We start from the raw sequence: 20,307 nt of genomic DNA, 5'->3' as shown, positions 1-20,307 counted from the left end.
TGTCCACGTCGTCCGATGAATCTTTTAAGAGCACCTATGAACGCCTCGGTGGTGAGGTCACTCACTAGTTCCAGGTGTACTGCCTTTGTTGAAAAGCAACAAAATACTGCAATGTAGGCCTTGTGTGGCCGTTTTCCGCGGAGTTTGTAATATACTGTTATTGGGCCGAAAAAATCTACCCCAGTATTAATGAAGGGCCTGGCTGGTGTGACACGTGTGGAAGGCAAGTTTCCCATAACTTGATTAAATAATGCTGGCTTAGCTCTGCTACATGTTGTACAGCGATGAACCGTAGCTCGAGCCATAATCTTTCCTTTTAGTGGCCAAAACCGTTGTCGTACGATTCCCAGCAATGTTTGCGCGCCACAATGTTTATTTTCCTTGTGTACCATTTCAAATATTAATTTTGAAATTGGGTCATTATAGGGAATAAGGAGTTGATGCTTGGAGTCGAATGACAAGGACGATGCTTCAAGACGTCCCCCAACCCGAATTAAGCCGTCATTGTCCAAAAATGGTGACAGGTTACACAGTTTACTTGTTCCACGCAATTCTTGGTACTTTTTCAGCTGTGGAATTTCTTCCTTAAAGTCCGACTCTTGTATGTGTCTGATTATATGCTTTAAAGCCGTGTCTAGCTCGATCGTTGTAAGTGATCCTTGGGCCTGTCGAAGGATATTTTTGCACCTGCTCTGAGTAATGAAGCGCAAAACGTATGCTATGATTCGTTGTAGACGGGTGAACGAGTTGTTGTGATTTATTTTGTACATAAAGTCGTTTGGTGTTACTGTGGTAACGAGTGCCTCTGGTACCTTCCTTTTTCTCTCAAGGTTGGTCGAAATTGCAAGATGTGGATTGAATTTTGCTGGCCACATTGTGTCTTTTCCGTGTAAAAATAAAGGACCACAGAACCAAAGAGCACAATCTTTAAGGGCTGTTGGTGAAATGCCACGAGATAGTACATCGGCTGGATTGCACTTTGAGCTGACATGACGCCATTGTTCTGCCTGAGTGACTTCTTGTATGATTGCAATTCTATTGGCCACAAATGTGTTGAATGCTGCAGATGATGAGTTTATCCAGGCCAGCACGATTTCTGAGTCAGTCCAAAACCAGGTTGGACACGTCAATTGAAGATCGATTTTGATTTTTGAAGCTAACTGGGCTCCAAGTGCTCTGCGCAAAGCTCCAAACGTGGTATGGTTTGCCTTTTGAGTGGGGCAACGCGAGATTTCGCACAGAGGAGACGTGTCATGGTAGTTCCGTCTTTAAAGGTTGATCGCATGTAAGCCGCTGCGCCATACGCCTTTTCTGATGCATCTGTGAAGATGTGTAGTTGCCTTGATTCTGGCACTCTCCCTTTAAAGATGTGTCTATATATCTGAAGTGTTTTTAGAGCGTTTAAGTCCGATCGAAACGTGGTCCATTTAGAGTGTAAGGATTCTGGTAACGATTGGTCCCAGTCTAATTTTAACTCCCACAATTCTTGTATGAATATTTTGGCCGCTACTGTAACTGGAGACAGTATTCCTAATGGATCAAAAAGTCTGGCAAGATCTGATGTAACTGTACGTTTAGTGATTCTTCTGACGGAATCAATGTTAACTTTTACACAAAATGTGTCATCTTTTGGAAGCCATGTTAGTCCTAATGTTTTAACGGTGTCAGCCTTTGAGCTCTCGAAATCTAAGTTTACTTCTTGATATCCTTCTGAAATGTTTTTAAGCAGTTGAGGGTTATTAGCACACCACTTGCGTAAGTTGAAACCGCTGTCTTTCATAACCTGAATGAGTTGCTGCTGCATATTAATTGCCGTTATTAAACTGTCGGCTCCGCCCAGGCCATCGTCGACGTAAAAATTCTCTTGGAGAAATTGCGAGTCGAGCGGGTAACGGATTGCGTTGTCCTTGGCTAATCGTTGCAGGCATTTTGTTGCCAAATATGGGGCGGCTCTTGTGCCATATGTGACTGTGTTGAGTTGGTAGTAGGTTATAGGCTGAGAGACATCCTTTCTCCAAATTATTAGTTGAAACTGGCGGTCCTCAGGAGAGATTAGGACCTGCCTGTACATTTTCTCGACGTCAGTTGTGAAAACGTATTTGGGTAGCCTAAATCTCAGTAGTATGGAGAACAGATCGCTTTGAACAGTAGGTCCTGTGTACATCAGATCATTTAACGAATGCGATGACGAAGTTTTGGCCGATGCGTCGAATACTACACGAAGCTTTGTTGTTGTGCTCTCAGGTCGTTGCACGCAATGATGTGGGATGAAGTAGTGTGGTGAGCGAATAGCATCCGCCGATATTTTTGTCATGTGTCCTAGGTTCTCATATTCTTCCATGAATCTGACATATTGTTCCTTCAACTCAGGATCTTTCTGCAACCGGCGTTCGAGGGAGAAAAATCGATTGATTGCGATCCCATGTGAGTCTCCTAACGCGTCAGGGTTTTGATGAAAGGGTATTCGGACTACAAATCGATTTTTGTTGTCCTTGATGGTGTGCTGCTCAAAGTGATTTTCGCATTGTCTTTCTTCGATGGACATTGGTTTGTTGGTTGTCTTGATTTCCTCCAATTCCCATAACCGGGCGATAGAGGCGTCATGCGATTCATCCGTGGTACAGATTCCACATGTAAAGTTCCTGGGCTTTTCTTCTTGAATTTTTCCTGATATTATCCACCCAAACACAGTGTTCTGCATTGTGGGGAGATCCTTGGCTAATTTTATTTGTCCAATCGACAACAGTTCGTGATAGTGTTCTGCACCTAATAATATATCAATTTTATCCGGACGGTTGAAGGCTGGATCAGCTAGCGTCAGATTCTTTGGAATCGACCAATCTTCAACGTTAATGAATTGTGATGGCTGTGGTGACAGGATACGAGGCAAGACAAATGCTTCAAGTCGAGTCGAATAATTGTTGATTCGAGACTTCAGAGCCACATTTACTCGATGGTTTGTTCTAGTGTTGGTTGCACCGATTCCGTTGATATTAATTGTTGACTTTTGCATTGAAATGCCAAGTCGCTTTACTAAACGTTCTGTGATGAAATTGACTTGTGAACCAGAATCAAGCAAAGCGCGGCACTCCACTTCTGCTTCATCCACCTTTATTTTGACTACTGCTGTGCTGAGTAGAACGTACGAGCTGATTTGTTCTTTATTTGCAGCGGCCAGCGAGGTGGCTTCCTGATTATTGGGCGACTCAGTATTTACGGAGGCTACCCCTCCGGCAGGCTTTGTACCAGTTTCAGCTGATAAAGTCATACGACTATCTTGTTTGTTTGTAGATCCTTGCTTGCGCTCTAGATGCAACAGTGTGTTGTGTTTCTTGTTGCATTTCATGCAGCATCGCGTAGTACATTGCTTCGATGAATGGCCCGCCTTTAAACAGTTTACACATCGTTTTTGCTTTTGTGCGAAATTTAGTCGTTCTGGTGGTGTCATTTTGAGAAAGTTCTGGCAGTGATATAGTTTATGGGTGCCATTTTTACATAGAGTACATATGTTGTTTCCTTGGTTTGCCGATGCCACTGTAGCACAAGATTTAGATGAAGGTTTTTCCTTTTGACCCATTGCCTCCATTGACTGGAATCGAGTCTCCAGAAATTCTAGGAATTGACTAACTTGCTGCAATTCCCTTGGTTTGACAATTGATCTTTCGTATTGATTGTAAATACTTCGGTCTAGTTTCTTCGAGAGTAGATGAAGTAGTATTGGACTCCAAGAGGACGTGTCGACTCCCACGTTCTTAAGCGCATGTAAGCACTCTTGTGTGACGTCATGTAGCTGCTTTATGGACGCGGCTGATGATCCGGTTGATGGCTGATCAATCAGTTGATGTATAAGGGATGCTACCAGCACTCGCTTGTTGTTGTATCGGTCTTGCAAAATTTTCCATGCTGCTTCATAATTTTCGGCTGTTGCTGAGATATGACTTATCAAATTTTCCGCTTCACCAGTGAGATTGGCCTTCAGATACCACATCTTTTGTACTGTGGGTATGCGTTGATTGTTTACTAACTGCGTGAAAAGGTCAAAGAAGGCGGGCCATTTTAGATAATCTCCATTAAATTTTGGGATTGTGATTTTGGGCAGTGGCAACACATTCGCTTGCCCAAGTTCTATTCCTTTTTCTGCAGTTGGTGTTGTTGTTTTGAAGTTTTCTACTACCATATTCTCCAGAGTGGTGTAGGAGTCCATATCGTAGCCTTCTTCCTGTGGATTACAACTGTTTTCCCATATTGAGAAATGCAGTTCTTGAATTTGTTCCCACAGTTTTTCCTTTAGTTTCATGTTGGATGCTGTCGGATCCATAGTAAGTACCCTCTTCAGAGACGCTATCATAACGTTTTGTCTTCTGATTGCCGAATTGGTTGAGGATACTGAAGCTATTGAGCCGCCGTTGTTTATGGTTGATTTCTTTGCAGGAGGTATATCAGCAGTTGTTTCTGATTCTTTTGAAGGCTCCAACATGGCTGACTCAAATAGCTCCCGGTACTTCATTGTAAGTTCAGACACCTGCTGGTAGTACTTCTCGGTGAAGTACTTGTGGTCCTTTGGGTAATTTTCGAGACACTGTATTTTCGAGTCTGTGATTTCGAACTCGGCCCATGCGGCGTCTAATTTAGTGAGTCGATCCTTGAAGAAGCTAGTTGTTCTTTTCGAGATTGGCTCCTTTTTTGCATTGCGGATGATAGTTTCTATCCGATCACCCGTGGCTCGTTGAGCGTCTACCAATTGGTTGAACAAGGTCATGCCTGCCGAATCTTCACCGGTTGCCATTTTTAATTAGTTAATGTCCGGAATTTGCCCGAAGATTGCTATATGTAATCCTTTGGAAGCAATTTATTCGCGTTTTCCGTGTATTGTCCAATCAAAATTTCGGTATTCTGTGCTTGATACGCTACTGTTCTAGAATGCCGACTGATGTCCTGGTGGACTTGCTAATGTTGATCCTGTGCCGTGTTACAGGATCTGAAATATTTTGGGATGTATTTAGTCCTATCGGAGGGACTCGATGTCACAAATGTGGTTGCGTGTTTCGTCCTATCGCAAGGACTAGGGCTCACCAAATGTGGTTGCGTGTTTCGTCCTATCGGAAGGACTAGGGGTCACCAAATGTGGTTGCGTGTTTCGTCCTATCGGAAGGACTAGGAGTCACCCAATGTGGTTGCGTGTTTCGTCCTATCAGTAGGACTCGGGGTCACCAAATGTGGTTGCGTGTTTCGTCCTATCAGTAGGACTCGGGGTCACCAAATGTGGTTGCGTGTTTCGTCCTATCGAAAGGACTAGGAGTCACCAAATGTGGTTGCGTGTTTCGTCCTATCAGTAGGACTCGGGGTCACCAAATGTGGTTGCGTGTTTCGTCCTATCAGTAGGACTCGGGGTCACCAAATGTTTGTTGAATGGACTGTTTTGTCCTTCAATGGGTTTGTAGATGTCGTTTATCAAGGCGTATCACCAAGATAAATTAAATAAGGTTGTAAATGTCGTTTATCAAGGCAGTGTCACCAAGATAAATTATAGTTTTAACACAAGCACTTGAACTTGGTTAAGATCGGAGAGGAAATGATGTATGCACAAGAAGGCTTTTTCAAGTTCTCACATTCTTTATTGATAAATTGGTTCTTAAATACTAACTTATTGCTAAATTGCACATTTTGTTTGGTGTCTAGTGTGTTGTAGAAATTGCTTAATTTACAAAATAATTATTATGAAAAGAAACGTTGTGGTTCATTGCCCCACAACAATACTACAACATTGATTTTTTACATTTTTAGGTAATGATAGTAAGTCTGCGTTTGCACTTTCAAGTAGAACATTTTGTTTGTTTACTTTTTTGCAATGCATTATGTGCTTAATCATACTAGGCAATGTGAATGTCTGAACAGAATTAAAACAGAAATAAATGAATTAATAATAAAAAAAAAGTGTACGAAAAGTACTAAATTTAGTACCAATTGTATATTTTGAACGGATTCAACGAGAAACTTGGAATTTGGTGTGGAAATTAAGGTTGGGAAGTGGTGTTTATAAAAGGAATTGTTTTGTGGAATTCGTACTCATGTGTACGAAAAGTACTAAATGGTACTAAATTTAGTACAATTTGGATTTGGGTGAAAGGATAGAGCTGGAAATCTGAAATTTGTAATTAGGATTACTAACGGAGTATAGAATTGAGATATAGGGGTAGTTTTGGAAATTCGTACTTATGTGTACGAAAAGTACTAAATTTAGTACAACTTGCATTTGGATGAACGGATAGAGCTAGAAACCTGAAATTTGGAATTAACATTACTGACGGAGTATACGATTGCGATATGGGGGTAGTTTTTGAAATTTGTACTTATATGTACGACAAGTTCTAAATGGTACTAAATTGTTTACAACTTGGATTTGGGTGAACGGATAGAGCTGGAAACCTGAAATTTGGGATTAAGATTACTGTTGCAGAGTAGGATTGAGATATATGGTTAGTTTTGGAAATTCTTACTTATGTGTACGAAAAGTACTAAATGGTACTAAATTTGGTACAATTTGGATTTGGTTGAACGAATAGAATGGTATTATGGTATTAGGCAAACGGGAAGAGCTAGAATTCTGAAACTTGGAACGAGGGTCACTAGAGCTAGAAACCTGAAATTTGGAATTAAGATTACTGACGGAGTATAGGATTGCGATATAGGGGTAGTTTTCGAAATTTGTACTTATGTGTACGACAAGTTCTAAATGGTACTAAATTTGGTACAATTTGGATTTTGGAGAACGGATAGAGCTGAAACCCTGAAATTTGAAATTTAGATTACAGTCGAAGTAAAATATGGGAGTAGTTTTGGAAATTCATACTTTTGTGTACGAAAACTACTAAATTTGGAATTAAGATTACTGATGGAGTGAAGGACTGAGGTAGTTTTGGAAATTCGTACTTATGGGTACGAAAAGTACTAAACGGTACTAAATTTGGTACAAATTGGATTTGAGTGAACGGAAGAGCTGGAATCTTGAAATTTTGAATTTATTTACTCTTGGAGTGTAGGATTGAGGTAGTTTTGGAAATTCGTACTTATGTGTACGAAAAGTTGTAAGCGGTACTAAATTTGGTACAATTTCGATTTGGGTGAGCGGATAGAGCTGGAATTTTGAATTAAGATTACTTTTGGAGTGTAGTTTTGGAAATTCGTACTTATGGGTGCGGAATGCACTAAATGGTACTAAATTTGATACAATTTATATTTGGGTGAACGGATAGAGCAGGAATCCTGAAATTTCGAGTTAAGGTTATTGTTGGAGTGTAGGGTTAAGGAAGTTTTGGAAATTCGTACTTATGGGAACGAAAAGTACTAAATGGTACTAAATTTGGTAAAATTTGGATTTGGATAGACCTGGAAACCTGAAATTTGGAATTAAGATTACTTATGGAGTGTAGGATTGAGGTAGTTTTGGAAATTCGTACTTATGGGTGCGGAATGCACTAAATGGTTCTAAATTTGATACAATTTATATTTGGGTGAACGGATAGAGCAGGAATCCTGAAATTTCGAGTTGAGGTTATTGTTGGAGTGTAGGGTTAAGGAAGTTTTGGAAATTCGTACTTATGGGAACGAAAAGTACTAAATGGTACTAAATTTGGTTCAATTTGGATTTGGGTGAACGGAGAGAGCAGGAATCCTGAAATTTAGTTTACTGTTGGAGTGTAGAACTGAGATAGTTTTGGAAGTTCGTATCTATGGTTACGAAAAGTACTAAATGGTACTAAATATGGTACAATTTAGTTTATGGTGGACGGATAGGGTAGAATCCTGAAATTTGGAATTATTGTTGGAGATAGTTTTTGAAATTCGTACTTTCATACGGAAAGTATTAATGGTACTATGAATAGAGATGGAATTCGGAAATTTGGTATTATAGACCCTCTTGATGTGTAGGGTTGAGATATGGATGTTGTTGTGGATATACGTACAATAAGTGTACGAAAATTACAAAATGGCACAGAATTTGGTTCAAATTGTTATTGTGTAAATTAGTAGAGCTGAAATTGGAAATTAGGTATTATGTATACGCATGTATACGAAAAATACTAAATTGCGGTTGGGATTTAGTTTTGGATAAAAGGCAGTAGTTTTTTAACTTATACATATTATAAGTACTGAAGTTGGTACCAGTTAGGCGTTGTTTAAAGGAATATAGGACGAATTTCGAATTATTGTATGAGGGATGGTGTTGGTAGATTGATAAGGATTTTGTGAAATGCATAGAACTTCAGAAATTAGGCTGAGGGCTGACTTATTGAGAATTACGAAATGTACTAAATGGTGTTAAATTTGACGTTAGTGTAGCAATGAACCTGGCATTATACAATTAGTGTGTGAAAAGTACAAAATTGCAATACGAACAAAACGTGTACGAACAGTACTTGAAAGAAATTATATATCTATTCAAATACGAGGGCGGTTCGGAAACTTCTTAGCCTATCAATGAAAGAGAATAGTTAGTTTTTCAAAAATATTTTTATTTTTCAATATAATCTCCTGAAACTTCAATACACATAGTCCAACGCTTTTCTAGCAATTATATTCCATGATTAAAATAGTTTTCCTCAAGGTCTTCAAAATAGTGGTTTACAACTGTAATTGCATCTTCATTTGAGATAAAACGCTTGCCAGCAAATTTTCAGTGTTCGCCATATTAAATATTGTTTATTTGAATATTATTCTTTTCCACATACGAAGTAGCGGGCATTTTGCTAGTGCAAAACTGTTTTGCCGTTTGAGACTAATATGGTTCAGTAAATCCGAATGCATCTTAAATCTGCTATCATTAGATAAACAATATAATATATTTCTAGACATCTAAACACCAGCAATGAGTTCAGCGGCGAATAAAACGTGAAATTTTTCGTTTTTTTTCGTCCAACTTTCCTCCACATAACCTCTGAATTATAAAAATTGTTTCGTTTTCAATACGATAAAATGTTGACCATCACATTATATCCACACAACATAAGTAGCGTATGCATATTGTCATAGCGTATTCACCACAGGGGCCCATTATGGTATGTGGGGTATGAGTATAGTACTATGTACAATGTTAGTTGGACATACAGTCCCTTTAAAATTTTTTTGGGATTCATTACTTTTGTTTTTAATGTTCATCCCTTTTTAAAGACCCCATTTCTAATTGTTGTTCTACGGATCACTATTTTTTTTCAAAACATAACATTGGCCCCTAAATAAGCAACAAAAACCCGACAACAACAAACTTCCATTGAATTTTACTTTCAATCGAAAAGCTCTTTAGTGAAAAGATAATAAAATCAGTGTTTTTAACTTATTCCATTTTCTTGCACAGCAAAAAAAAACACAAAACAAAACGTTAAAATCTAACAAGAAAACGTATAAAAATAGTGACTCTGCCATTAGATATTTTTGTTTGGTTATTGATTTTTATGTATAGAAAATCTTATCCATGAGCGTGTCTGTAATCTTGTCAATGCTGCTTTGAATTCGTTTTTCTTCTTTTAATTTTTGCGTTGCTTAGCGCTCCATTGAACCGTGAAAAGGAAGGATTTCATTAACTTTTTATGAGACTTTTAACAATTGAAGCTTCCTGTCTGTCAGTCAGCCACAAATGATAGCAGCTGGGATATCCGTTATAAAGAAACGCTTAACTTAATAAGAAGGTCGTAACAAAGTAAACAAAAAATAAAACGTGCATTAAATTTAGAATTAAAGGTTATTCTAGTTTTATGATTTTAAGTATCAGTTGGTTTTGGTGACAGCTATATAACCTCAGCGCATGACACTAAAAAACTATATTATATGGCCCCTAGGGTCGTGTACTACAGAATAGATGGCCCTTGGAGTCGCCTACTATAGAGTAGATGGCCCCTGGGGTCGTCTACTATAGAGTAGATGGCCCCTAGTGTCGTCTACTACAGAGTAGATGGCCCTTGGGGTCATCTACTATAGAATAGATGGCCCATAGGGTCGTCTACTATAGAGTAGATGGCCCCTGGGGTCGTCTACTATAGTGTAGATGGCCCCTGAGGTCGTCTACTATAGAGTAGATGGCCCTTGGGGTCGTCTACTATAGTGTAGATGGCCCCTGGGGTCGTCTACAAGAGAGTAGATGGTCCCTGGGTTCGTCTACTATAGAGTAGATGACCCTTAGGGGTCGTCTACTATAGAGTAGATGGTCCCTGCTGTCGTCTACTATAGATTAGATGGCCCCTGCGGTCGTCTACTATAGAGTAGATGGCACTTTGGGTCGTCTACTATAGAGTAGATTGCCCTTTGGGTCGTCTACTATAGATTAGATTTCCCCTGGGGTCGTCTACTATAGAGTAGATGGCCCCTGGGGTCGTCTCCTATAGATTACATTTCCCCTGGGGTCGTCTATTATAGAATAGATGGCCCTTGGGGGTCGCCTACTATAGAGTAGATGGCCCCTGGGGTCGTCTGCTGTAGAGTAGATGGCCCCTGGGGTCGTCTACTATAGAGTAGATGGCCCCTGGGGTCGTCTACTATAGAGTAGATGGCCCCTGGGGTCGTCTACTATAGAGTAGATGGCCCCTGGGGTCGTCTACTATAGAGTAGATTTCCGCTGGGGTCGTATACTATAGAGTAGATGGCCCCTGGGGTCGTCTACTATAGATTAGATTTCCCCTGGGGTCGTCTACTATAGAGTAGATGGCCCCTGGGGTCGTCTCCTATAGATTACCTTTCCCCTGGGGTCGTCTATTATAGAGTAGATGGCCCTTGGGGGTCGCCTACTATAGAGTAGATGGCCCCTGGGGTCGTCTGCTGTAGAGTAGATGGCCCCTGGGGTCGTCTACTATAGAGTAGATGGCCCCTGGGGTCGTCTACTATAGAGTAGATTTCCGCTGGGGTCGTATACTATAGAGTAGATGGCCCCTGGGGTCGTCTACTATAGATTAGATTTCCCCTGGGGTCGTCTACTATAGAGTAGATGGCCCCTGGGGTCGTCTCCTATAGATTACATTTCCCCTGGGGTCGTCTATTATAGAGTAGATGGCCTTTGGGGGTCGCCTACTATAGAGTAGATGGCCCCTGGGGTCGTCTGCTGTAGAGTAGATGGCCCCTGGGGTCGTCTACTATAGAGTAGATGGCCCCTGGGGTCGTCTACTATAGAGTAGATGGCCCTTGGGGGTCGTCTACTATAGAGTAGATGGCCCCTGGGGTCGTCTACTATAGAGTAGATGGCCCCTGGGGTCGTCTACTATAGAGTAGATGGCCCCTGGGGTCGTCTAGTCGTCTACTATAGATTAGATGGCCCTTGGGGGTCGTCTACTATAGAGTAGATGGCCCTTGGGGGTCGTCTACTATAGAGTAGATGGTCCTTGGGGGTCGTCTACTATAGAGTAGATGGCCCCTGGGGTCGTCTACTATAGAGTAGATGGCCCCTAGGGTCGTCTACTATAGAGTAGATTGCCCCTGGGGTCGTCTACTATTGAGTAGATGACCCCTGGGGTCGTCTACTATTGAGTAGATGACCCCTGGGGTCGTCTACTATAGATTAGATGGCCCTTGGGGGTCGTCTACTATAGAGTAGATGGCCCTTGGGGGTCGTCTAGTATAGAGTAGATGGCCCTTGGGGGTCGTCTACTATAGAGTAGATGGTCCCTGCTGTCGTCTACTATAGATTAGATGGCCCCTGCGGTCGTCTACTATAGAGTACATGGCCCCTGGGGTCGTCTACTATAGATTATATAGCCCCTGTGGTCGTCTGCTATAGAGTAGATGGCCCCTAGTGTCGCCTGCTATAGAATAAATGGCCCCATACGGACGTCTACAATAGAGCATATGACCCCATAGGTCTCTAATATAAAGTAGGTGGCCCGAAGGGTCGTCTACTATAGAGTAGATGGCCCCTGGGGTCGTCCACTATTGAGTAAATGGGACATGTGGTCGTCTACAATAGAGTAGGTGGCACATGGGGTCGTCTACTATAGGGTAGATTGCGTCTGGAGTTCTCTAGTATAGAGCAGATCGCACATGGGGTCGTCTACTGTAGACAAGATTGTCCCTTCAATTTCTTTGTTTAATTTTCAGTAGATCCACAGAAGAAAAATAAAATTTTTTATGGTTCCTTTAACGGATGTTATAGACACTTTGGAGCCATCTTTCATAGGTCTTGTCTGTTCCCCAATTATAGCTCTTGAAAGGCGTTTTTGGTATTTTATTAGCGACTAGATAGCAGTTATTATCTACCAAAAACTGCTCCTAAAAGTATGATTCTCGTCTGTTATATTTTGTCATTATTCGTAATTGAATTTTTAAATGACATCTATAAATTATAACTCTAATTTCTGAGTTCATAGTTATGTTCAACAACAACAACAATATTTTTTTGTAATTTTTGTATACATTTCGCTGTTTATATGTCGCTATAACATAATAAAGTGTAATTAAAAATACACACATACATGCTCATATGTTAGTAAGCATGCATTGTAGGTATGTCTGCATGAAATACCACCATCCATAATTTACAAAAGTCATTCGAGTCAGAGTCATCATCGTTGTCGGTGGTAAGCGTATTCTTGCAGCTCATTGTCGTGCTGTAATGAAGATATTTTAAGAAGATTAATTATGAAACACTTGAGTGGGTAGTTCATAACAAAAAATATGTGGAAATGTGTCAGACAAGGACTTTATTTATACCCTATACCACAATGTGGAAAAGGGTATAATAAGTTTGTTTTCCCAAAAATTCATGTAACGCCGCGAAATATTCGTCGTAGACCCCTCATGTGGTATACCAAACTTCATATCTCGACGAGATAAAGCGATTTAGCGATGTGTGTCCGTCCGTCCGTCCGTCCGTCCGTCCGTCTGTCCGTCCATTAAAAATTGTAATCAAGCTAGAGGCCGCAATTATGGACCGATTGTCACGAAATTTAGTATGGAGGTCGGGTTTGGACCAGAATAGAACTGATTAGTTTTTGGCGATGATCGTGAAATGTTAAAGGGATGAAATGGACCAAAAACAAAATTTTTGCTCGATTTTGTAGCCGCTCTGTAGGTCGCAATAATAGTCCGATCGGCGCGAAATTTTAAACGTAGTTTTGGTTTGAGATGAAGAAGTAGCGTGCAAGTCAACGGTATGATCGGATAATATTTAGCGGGTTAAATTGATCAAAACTTTTGTGTGAAAATTGGTAAAATTTCTAATGCACATCTTATAACTTTATCCCAAGAAGACGCGTTTAGTGGTATAGGGTATCACATGGTCGGCCCCGTCCGACTATAGTCTGTTCTTACTTGTTTTATTACAGTGTTTTATTTGGCTTTGGTGTCCGTTTAGTTCAAATCTAGTATCTCATTTTCCACACAGTTGCAGTTGACCAATCGAACTGACAATACATGAATATGAAACCAAAACCAATATGGGTCCTTTTTTTCTTATAGCCCCCATATAGTGGTACCACCCGATTTATAGTATTTTAAGGAATCTATCTTAATTTTTAGGCCGAATTGGCTATTAGTTGTCATTCGGGGTTCCCAATGGTGCAGAAACTTCCTCACCAAAAATGTTGGACATAGGTCAAGATTTTGGTATAGACCTTATAGAACGGTACCGCACGATTTCAGACATTTTAAAGTTTTTATCTACATTTTCTGCCTAAATTGGCTATAATTTTGTCATGACGTTCTCAGTGGTCAACAAATTTAATTACTGAAAAGTTAAAAATAAAAAATAATTAAAAAAATAAGTTACAGTGTTTTATTTATAAATGCCCTTGAAACTAAAAAATAATTTTTCATGATGGAATCTCTCAAATATAACGCTTGCATTTGAATTTAAAATTGTGACAATATTAAACGGCAAGCGTTTTATTTCAGAGATTCCATTGTGAAAAATTATTTTCTGCTTTTAAGTGCATTTATAAATAAAACACTGTAACTTAATTTTTTAATTACCTTTTATTTATGGAATATCGTGCACATATACACATGTATGTACGTATGCATATGGCATACTGTTAATGTAAGCAAATATTGGGATGCAACGATGTAAATAAATTTTTATAAGAAGTTTCCAAATATTTCCTAAGAAATCTTATTGGAGGATAACCTTCAATGGAAACACATACTTTGCCAAGATGTATGAATCATATATAGTCGTTCTCTCATTGATATGAGAGAAATCAGTCTTTCTTTGTGTACTCCAATGAAGTTCGTGGAAAAATGGCATCTTATCGGATTACTTCTTATACCATGTTACGTATAACTACTCACGTAACTAATACGCCATTCTGACATTTCCGTGTTTTAAAGCCCTATAAAAAATTCTTCGTTCAGCCCAAAGACCCTAATGTCAACAACCATTAACACAAAAAAAACTCTTTATAAAAAAATGCATACATGAAATTTAAACACATATTTAATTAATACCTCATTCTTAATGGTCGCCGTTTTCATTTACAACACTTAAGAGAGCTTGGATGGATGATTTTTGCGGTTTATCCTTGTCAAGAGACCCTGTTCTCGTTGTTGATGTTTCTCATAACATATGCATGGGAAGGAATTGGTATTTAATAATAGCATAAGGTGGAGAAAAGAATAAATTAAATAAGGGACTTCCATGCAAGGAATTTCCATGCAAGCGAACGGGGAAGAAGCAGAAATTCAAACATTGAGGAAATTGTAAGAAGAGGTTGTCCTTATTGGCCATTCATAATGAATAACAAGTATGAAGTTAGGTGACAATGATAACCCAATAAACAGTTTTAGCTAAGCGAAGGTTTTTTGTTGGTTAAGAGGAAGGACGCGAGAAACGCAAACATTGACATTATTATACCCTCAGCATTTATGCTAAAGAGGCTATATACACTTTCATACGGGCAAAATGTGCCTCATCGAAATAATGGTTTTAGACCCCAAGTATGTTTGAACGAAATGTGTTTCAGACAATTTGGAGTTGATTTAGCCATGTCACGATAACTCTCGAACCTATCAACCGATGTGGTCCAAAATTTGGCTTTCGTAATATTTTCTCGAAGTTCGAAGATGGGTTATATCGGTCCACTTCTTCCGGTACCACCCACAAAATTTCAGAAATGTTCGGAAAAATTGTGCACACGATAACTCTTGAAGGGAGTAATCGATTTGGTCCATACTATGCATATTGTAAAATTTTGACTAGACATAGATGAGGTTCCAATATGGACGAAATCCGTCCACTCGTTCGGGTACCTCCCACACAAAATTTCGGAAAAGTTCGGTTTAGGACCTGCTCCCGAATTGCTTTGATTTTTATTGCAGCAACTTGTATTCACCGCCCCCTATACAACGGTATAAGTTTCATCTGGAGCAAGACCATATCTCCTGAGAAAATAGCCTAAAAGTTGAAAAAACCCTGTGACACCGTGTGTAGTGGTTGGAGCGCAAAATAACTCTGGAACGGATCTGCCGATTCGGTGCGAAATTTGGCCTTCGTAATATTTTGTTCAAACTTAGTTTAAGTTCGAAGATAATCCATACCGGTCCACTCCTTCAGGTACCTCCCCCACAAATGGTCAAAAATGTTCGCAAAAATTGTGCGTACGATAACTCTTGAAGGGACACGGTGCTCTTGAATCAAATTTAAATGGAAGGTGCTTACACCTGGGAAGTTGTTGCGGATTCTGAAACTACAATGTTCATAGATAAGAAAAATCAAAAAACAAAAAAATCGCCGGAGCGCTTTTTAAATAAATCGCGATTCAATTTGAAATTTTAAAGGTTTGTTTAGGTTTTTGCAATTTTGCTTGGAAACCGCATGTCCTATCAAAATAAGAATAAAGAAAATGTTGTAGCTATCAAAATTCTCTACAAGATTGGCTTTAATGATATTTTCGTAGGTTTTATAACTTTTGAGATATAAAAGTTGAAATTGGGACAATTCAAATTCAATTCAATTCTGTATCGTCTCCTTATAAAACAATGTCATGACTGCAATTTCCCAACTTAAACTTATATATCTAAAAAAATTCTACAACCTAGGAAAAATTACATAAGCCAGTCTTGTAGAGAATTTTCACAGCTATAAGATTTTCTCAGGTCCCATGCCCATAAGACGTATGACGTATTCAAGCGGACGTATTCGCGGAAACCTAACAAAAAAACCTAAAAATGTAAACTGATCTTCTTTATCTCAAAAATGGTACAGCCTGAGAACAAATCGAAAACGTCAATACTGTAAAGAATTTTCACAGCTACAACCTTTTCTTTAGCTCCATTTCGATTGGACTTGCGGTTTCCAAGCAAAATCGTGGAAACCTAAAAAACACCCAAAAATGTGAATTTTGACCGCGATTTATTTAAAAATCCGTACAGCGATTTTTTCTTGTTTTTGGATTTTTCTCATCTATGAACATTGCTGTTTCAGAATTCACAAAAACTTCCCCTGTGTAAGCGGTTTTTATTAAAAGTTAGTTAAGGCGCACCCTTCATGACATTGGGGGGGCCATACAGTCAGTGCATTGTCCCAATTTGAACTTCAATATCTCAAAAATGGTAAAACCTACGAAAATACCGTAATGGTCAATCTTGTAGAGAATTTTCATAGCTACAACATTATCTTCAGTCTCATTTTGATAGGACTTGCGGTTTCTAAGCAAAATCGTAAAAACCTAAACAACTCCTTAAAATGTCAACTTGAATGTCGATTTTTTTTTTGTTTTTTGATTTTTCTTATCTATGAACTTTGTAGTTTCAGAATCCGCAAAAACTTTCCAGGTGTAAGCACCTTCCATTTAAATTTGATTCAAGAGCACCGTGGGGAGTGACCTATACCTTATACATCCTAATATATCTATTAGGATGTACATCAGGTATGAATATGGACTATATTTCTCCACTTCTTCGGGTACCTCCCACAAAAAAATCCAGATAAGTTTACTTTAAGACCTGCTCTCGATTCGCTGCATCAATTACGACGGTACATTTTTTTAGGGGCAAGTCCATACTTCACAGTCCGAAAGGTGTAAACACCCCTATGGTACCATATGTAGTCGCTGGAGAGCACGAAAACTCACGAACTGATCAACCGATTTGCTCCAAAATTTGGCCTTTGTCATATTTTTTCCAAAATTAGTTTCAGTTCGAAGATGGGCAATAGCGGTCCACAACTTCCGGTACTTCCCTCCAATATTTAAATATGTCACTAGAATGGTATGCACGACATTTCTTGAACAGGGCAATCAATTTGGTTCAAACTTTGGATCTCCTAAATTTTGCCCAAATTTAGTTGAACTTCTAGAATGGCCCATATCTAAAATGGCCCCCACAAAAGTTCAACATATTTCGGTCCATTCCTTTAAGTACCCGTTCCGCAACACTTTAAATCTTTAATCCTAATCCACATTTTTGTCGCCAAGTTCAAATGTCCAAAAAGGACCACACCATTCTGAAAAGACCCTGAATACACTCTTAGGTGAAAGTTTTAATTAACATAGGCTGAGGGTATATCTCTGTCGGCAAAGCCGACTGATGCTTTTTTACTTGTTTTTATACACAAATGAGGATAATAAAATGTTTATCCACCAAAATTTATAATTTTTTTATCCATCAACGTAGATTATATTTTAATTCACCTTTGCGAATAATAACATTATCCACATTTTGGGTAACATAATTATCCACTTTTGTATATAAAAATATTATCCACAAATGTGGATACAATATTATCCATGAGGATGAATTAAACAATTATCCACATTGGTGAATAAAATGTTATCCACAATGGATAAAATATTATCAAAGTAGGTGAATAAAAATATTATCCAAGGACAACATTTTTCCATATTCGTAGATAAAAACATTATCAACATTAGAGGATATAAATATAACGCACATTATTCACGTCGGTGGATCCACAGTGGGGGATAAAACAAATATCCGCACTAGTGGATAAAATATTATCCACTATGGACAAACCACTTTCCAGGTTGGTGGATAAAAATATTATCTATGTTGGTGGAAAACAAATTTTCCATATTGGTGGATAAAAATATTATCCTTTTTTGTGGATAAAAATATTATCCACATTGGTGGATAAAATATTATCCACTTTAGGAAATTATTATCCACTATGGACAAAAAAACGGTAACGGTTTTCATTTAATGAAATTGGGTTAAAACAAGAAGAACAAAATGGTGATAAGCATGAGGATAATGATAAAATTATCCACGTTTGAGAATCAAATTATACCTGTCTGTGAATATTATCCACTATTGTGGATAAAATATTTTTATGCACCAACTTGAATAGGTGCATAAAAATATTATTCACTTTAGTTATTGGTGAATAAAATTTTATCCGTTCTCGTGGATAAAAACATTATGCACACTGGTGGATAAAATTTGTATATACCAACAACGTGAATTACATTTTAATCCACCAACGTGTATGATATTTTTATCCACCAACGTGGATAATATTGTTATTTACCTAGGGGGATAATATTTGTATCCACCAACATGGATAATATTGTTAGGTGGATAATATTTTAATCCATCAATTTGTAAATATTATCCACTATAGTGGACAGACAGGTATAATTTGATCCTTAAACGTGGATAATTTTATCCTTCTTCTCATGCTTATCACCATTCTCTTCTTCTTGTTTTAACCTAATTTCGTCAAATGAAAACCGTTACCGGTCTCACTTCCAACACTCACTCACCCATACGCTCTTATCAAAAACATAACAATTATTATAAATCACAGACATTTGTCCTTGACTGCAACTATAATTATATCAGCACTTAGAGCTACATACAGACGAACACACACAGATAAATACACAGACAAATATATGAAACAAATTAATGGCATCGTTTTGCTAAGTGTTATTTTGTGTGGTTTGTTTCACTTTGCCTTCATTCGGTTTTTGTTGCATTATCTATGACCATGTTTGTCGTGTCAACATTATCTTTGAAAGAAATGAAAGCATGAAATACGTGGAGCTGGAGAAACAGACGCTAGGCTGCCTGGCTGTTCGCTGTCTTTGTGTCAAAGAAACCAAAACAGACACCTTGGTTCCGTTTCTCTTACATTTGGCACGTTGCCGTCTTTGGTGGAATCTACAATTTTGGTATCAATGCCTTAGCTTCCTCTTGATTTGTTTTGCAAACAAAAAAACATGAAACGAGTAAAGACGAATATGGAGATGCCAAAAGAGGAGAAGACAGAAAAAAAAGAATACTGACGCCACAATATTTTTATGGGCTCAACAAAGAAGACGCTGAGGGATGACGTTGATGATTGCTGGCTCGGCCCAGCGCAGTTCGTCTTAATTCAGAGACTCGTAAATGTCATTGAGTTTATCTGTGTAGAGGTGTATAGATATGTGTTTTGGTTATTGCTCTTTGTTGTTGTTTTTTTATGTTATTTTTAGTAGTCCTTGAGGTGAAAAATCATACAGCAGTGTTGCTTTCATTAAAATTAAGTGTGACACAAAAGCTACAGCAGCAGCAACAACACCAACTAAAAATGTAAAACAAAACTTTTCAAATAGAAATACAAATATAAAAGTCACACACACAAATACACTTACAGTCATATCACACACACAAAAACTTGGAGGAACAAATTCAAACAAATTGAGAAATATATCTTCTCCAAGCGAACACACACACAACCACATCATACGCATCCACCTAGGCACTGCAAGAAGATGCTCTTTGAATGTCTTACCCGCATGCAGAAACTGTTACACATATAAACTGCGTGATGAGCCTGATGTAAGTGTGTGTGTGTGTTTAGGCAAATATGCAGCTCAAAAGCTTATGGTGACGCGAATGTGCGCTCGTATCTGTTTGTTTGTCAGCCAGCCATATGGACTAACTGCCAAAATGTCTGCTGAAGTGGAGAATCAAATACCCAGTTGTACAGACAAAGAAAGACTTTTCACTGAAAGCTACTCCCTAGGATGCAACATTCCACCACCACCGCATATCCTCACTGCTTGTCAGCGCCCACATTTCGTGGAATATTGTGGCGGCATTCAGCATCAGAAGATGCAAATTATTTCTCTTGTCACAGCAGTTGTCAACACGAATTGTGACAAATATATTCATATGCATACATACATACATACTTATTCATACCCTACTTCAAGCCTTTGTGTGTGATCACAGTTCTTGCAACATCGCATGTCGTGATAGGGACAGAGGGATCATTCTTTTGCTTGAGGAAAAAGAAATATATTTTTATCCACCAATGTGGATTATAGTGGATGATATATTTATCCACCAATGTGGATAATATTTATATCCACAAATGTGGATAATATT

General features: G+C 38.7%; 2 protein-coding genes across 3 annotated transcripts in view; one reads left to right on the top strand and one right to left on the bottom strand.

The window, feature by feature from the left end:
* The window catches only part of LOC141395002 (hexosaminidase D-like), a 188,599-nt gene that overhangs the window by 23,672 nt on the left and 144,620 nt on the right, over positions 1-20,307 (top strand). The gene's annotated exons all lie outside the window — the stretch shown is intronic.
* LOC141391587 (uncharacterized) lies at positions 1,157-4,786 on the bottom strand. The gene is made up of 3 exons (XM_073964457.1): positions 2,474-4,786; positions 1,756-2,377; positions 1,157-1,320 (listed from the first exon to the last, which is right to left on the bottom strand). The coding sequence occupies exons 1-3, from the start codon at positions 4,784-4,786 to the stop codon at positions 1,157-1,159; spliced, it is 3,099 nt and encodes a 1,032-aa protein (XP_073820558.1).

Source organism: Musca autumnalis, unplaced genomic scaffold (genome assembly GCF_047663935.1).
Source record: "Musca autumnalis isolate F117 unplaced genomic scaffold, ASM4766393v1 scaffold_1, whole genome shotgun sequence".
NCBI lineage: Eukaryota > Metazoa > Arthropoda > Insecta > Diptera > Muscidae > Musca > Musca autumnalis.
The sequence above is the reverse complement of the archived record's forward strand: the minus strand, read 5'-3'. Positions and strand labels throughout refer to the sequence as shown.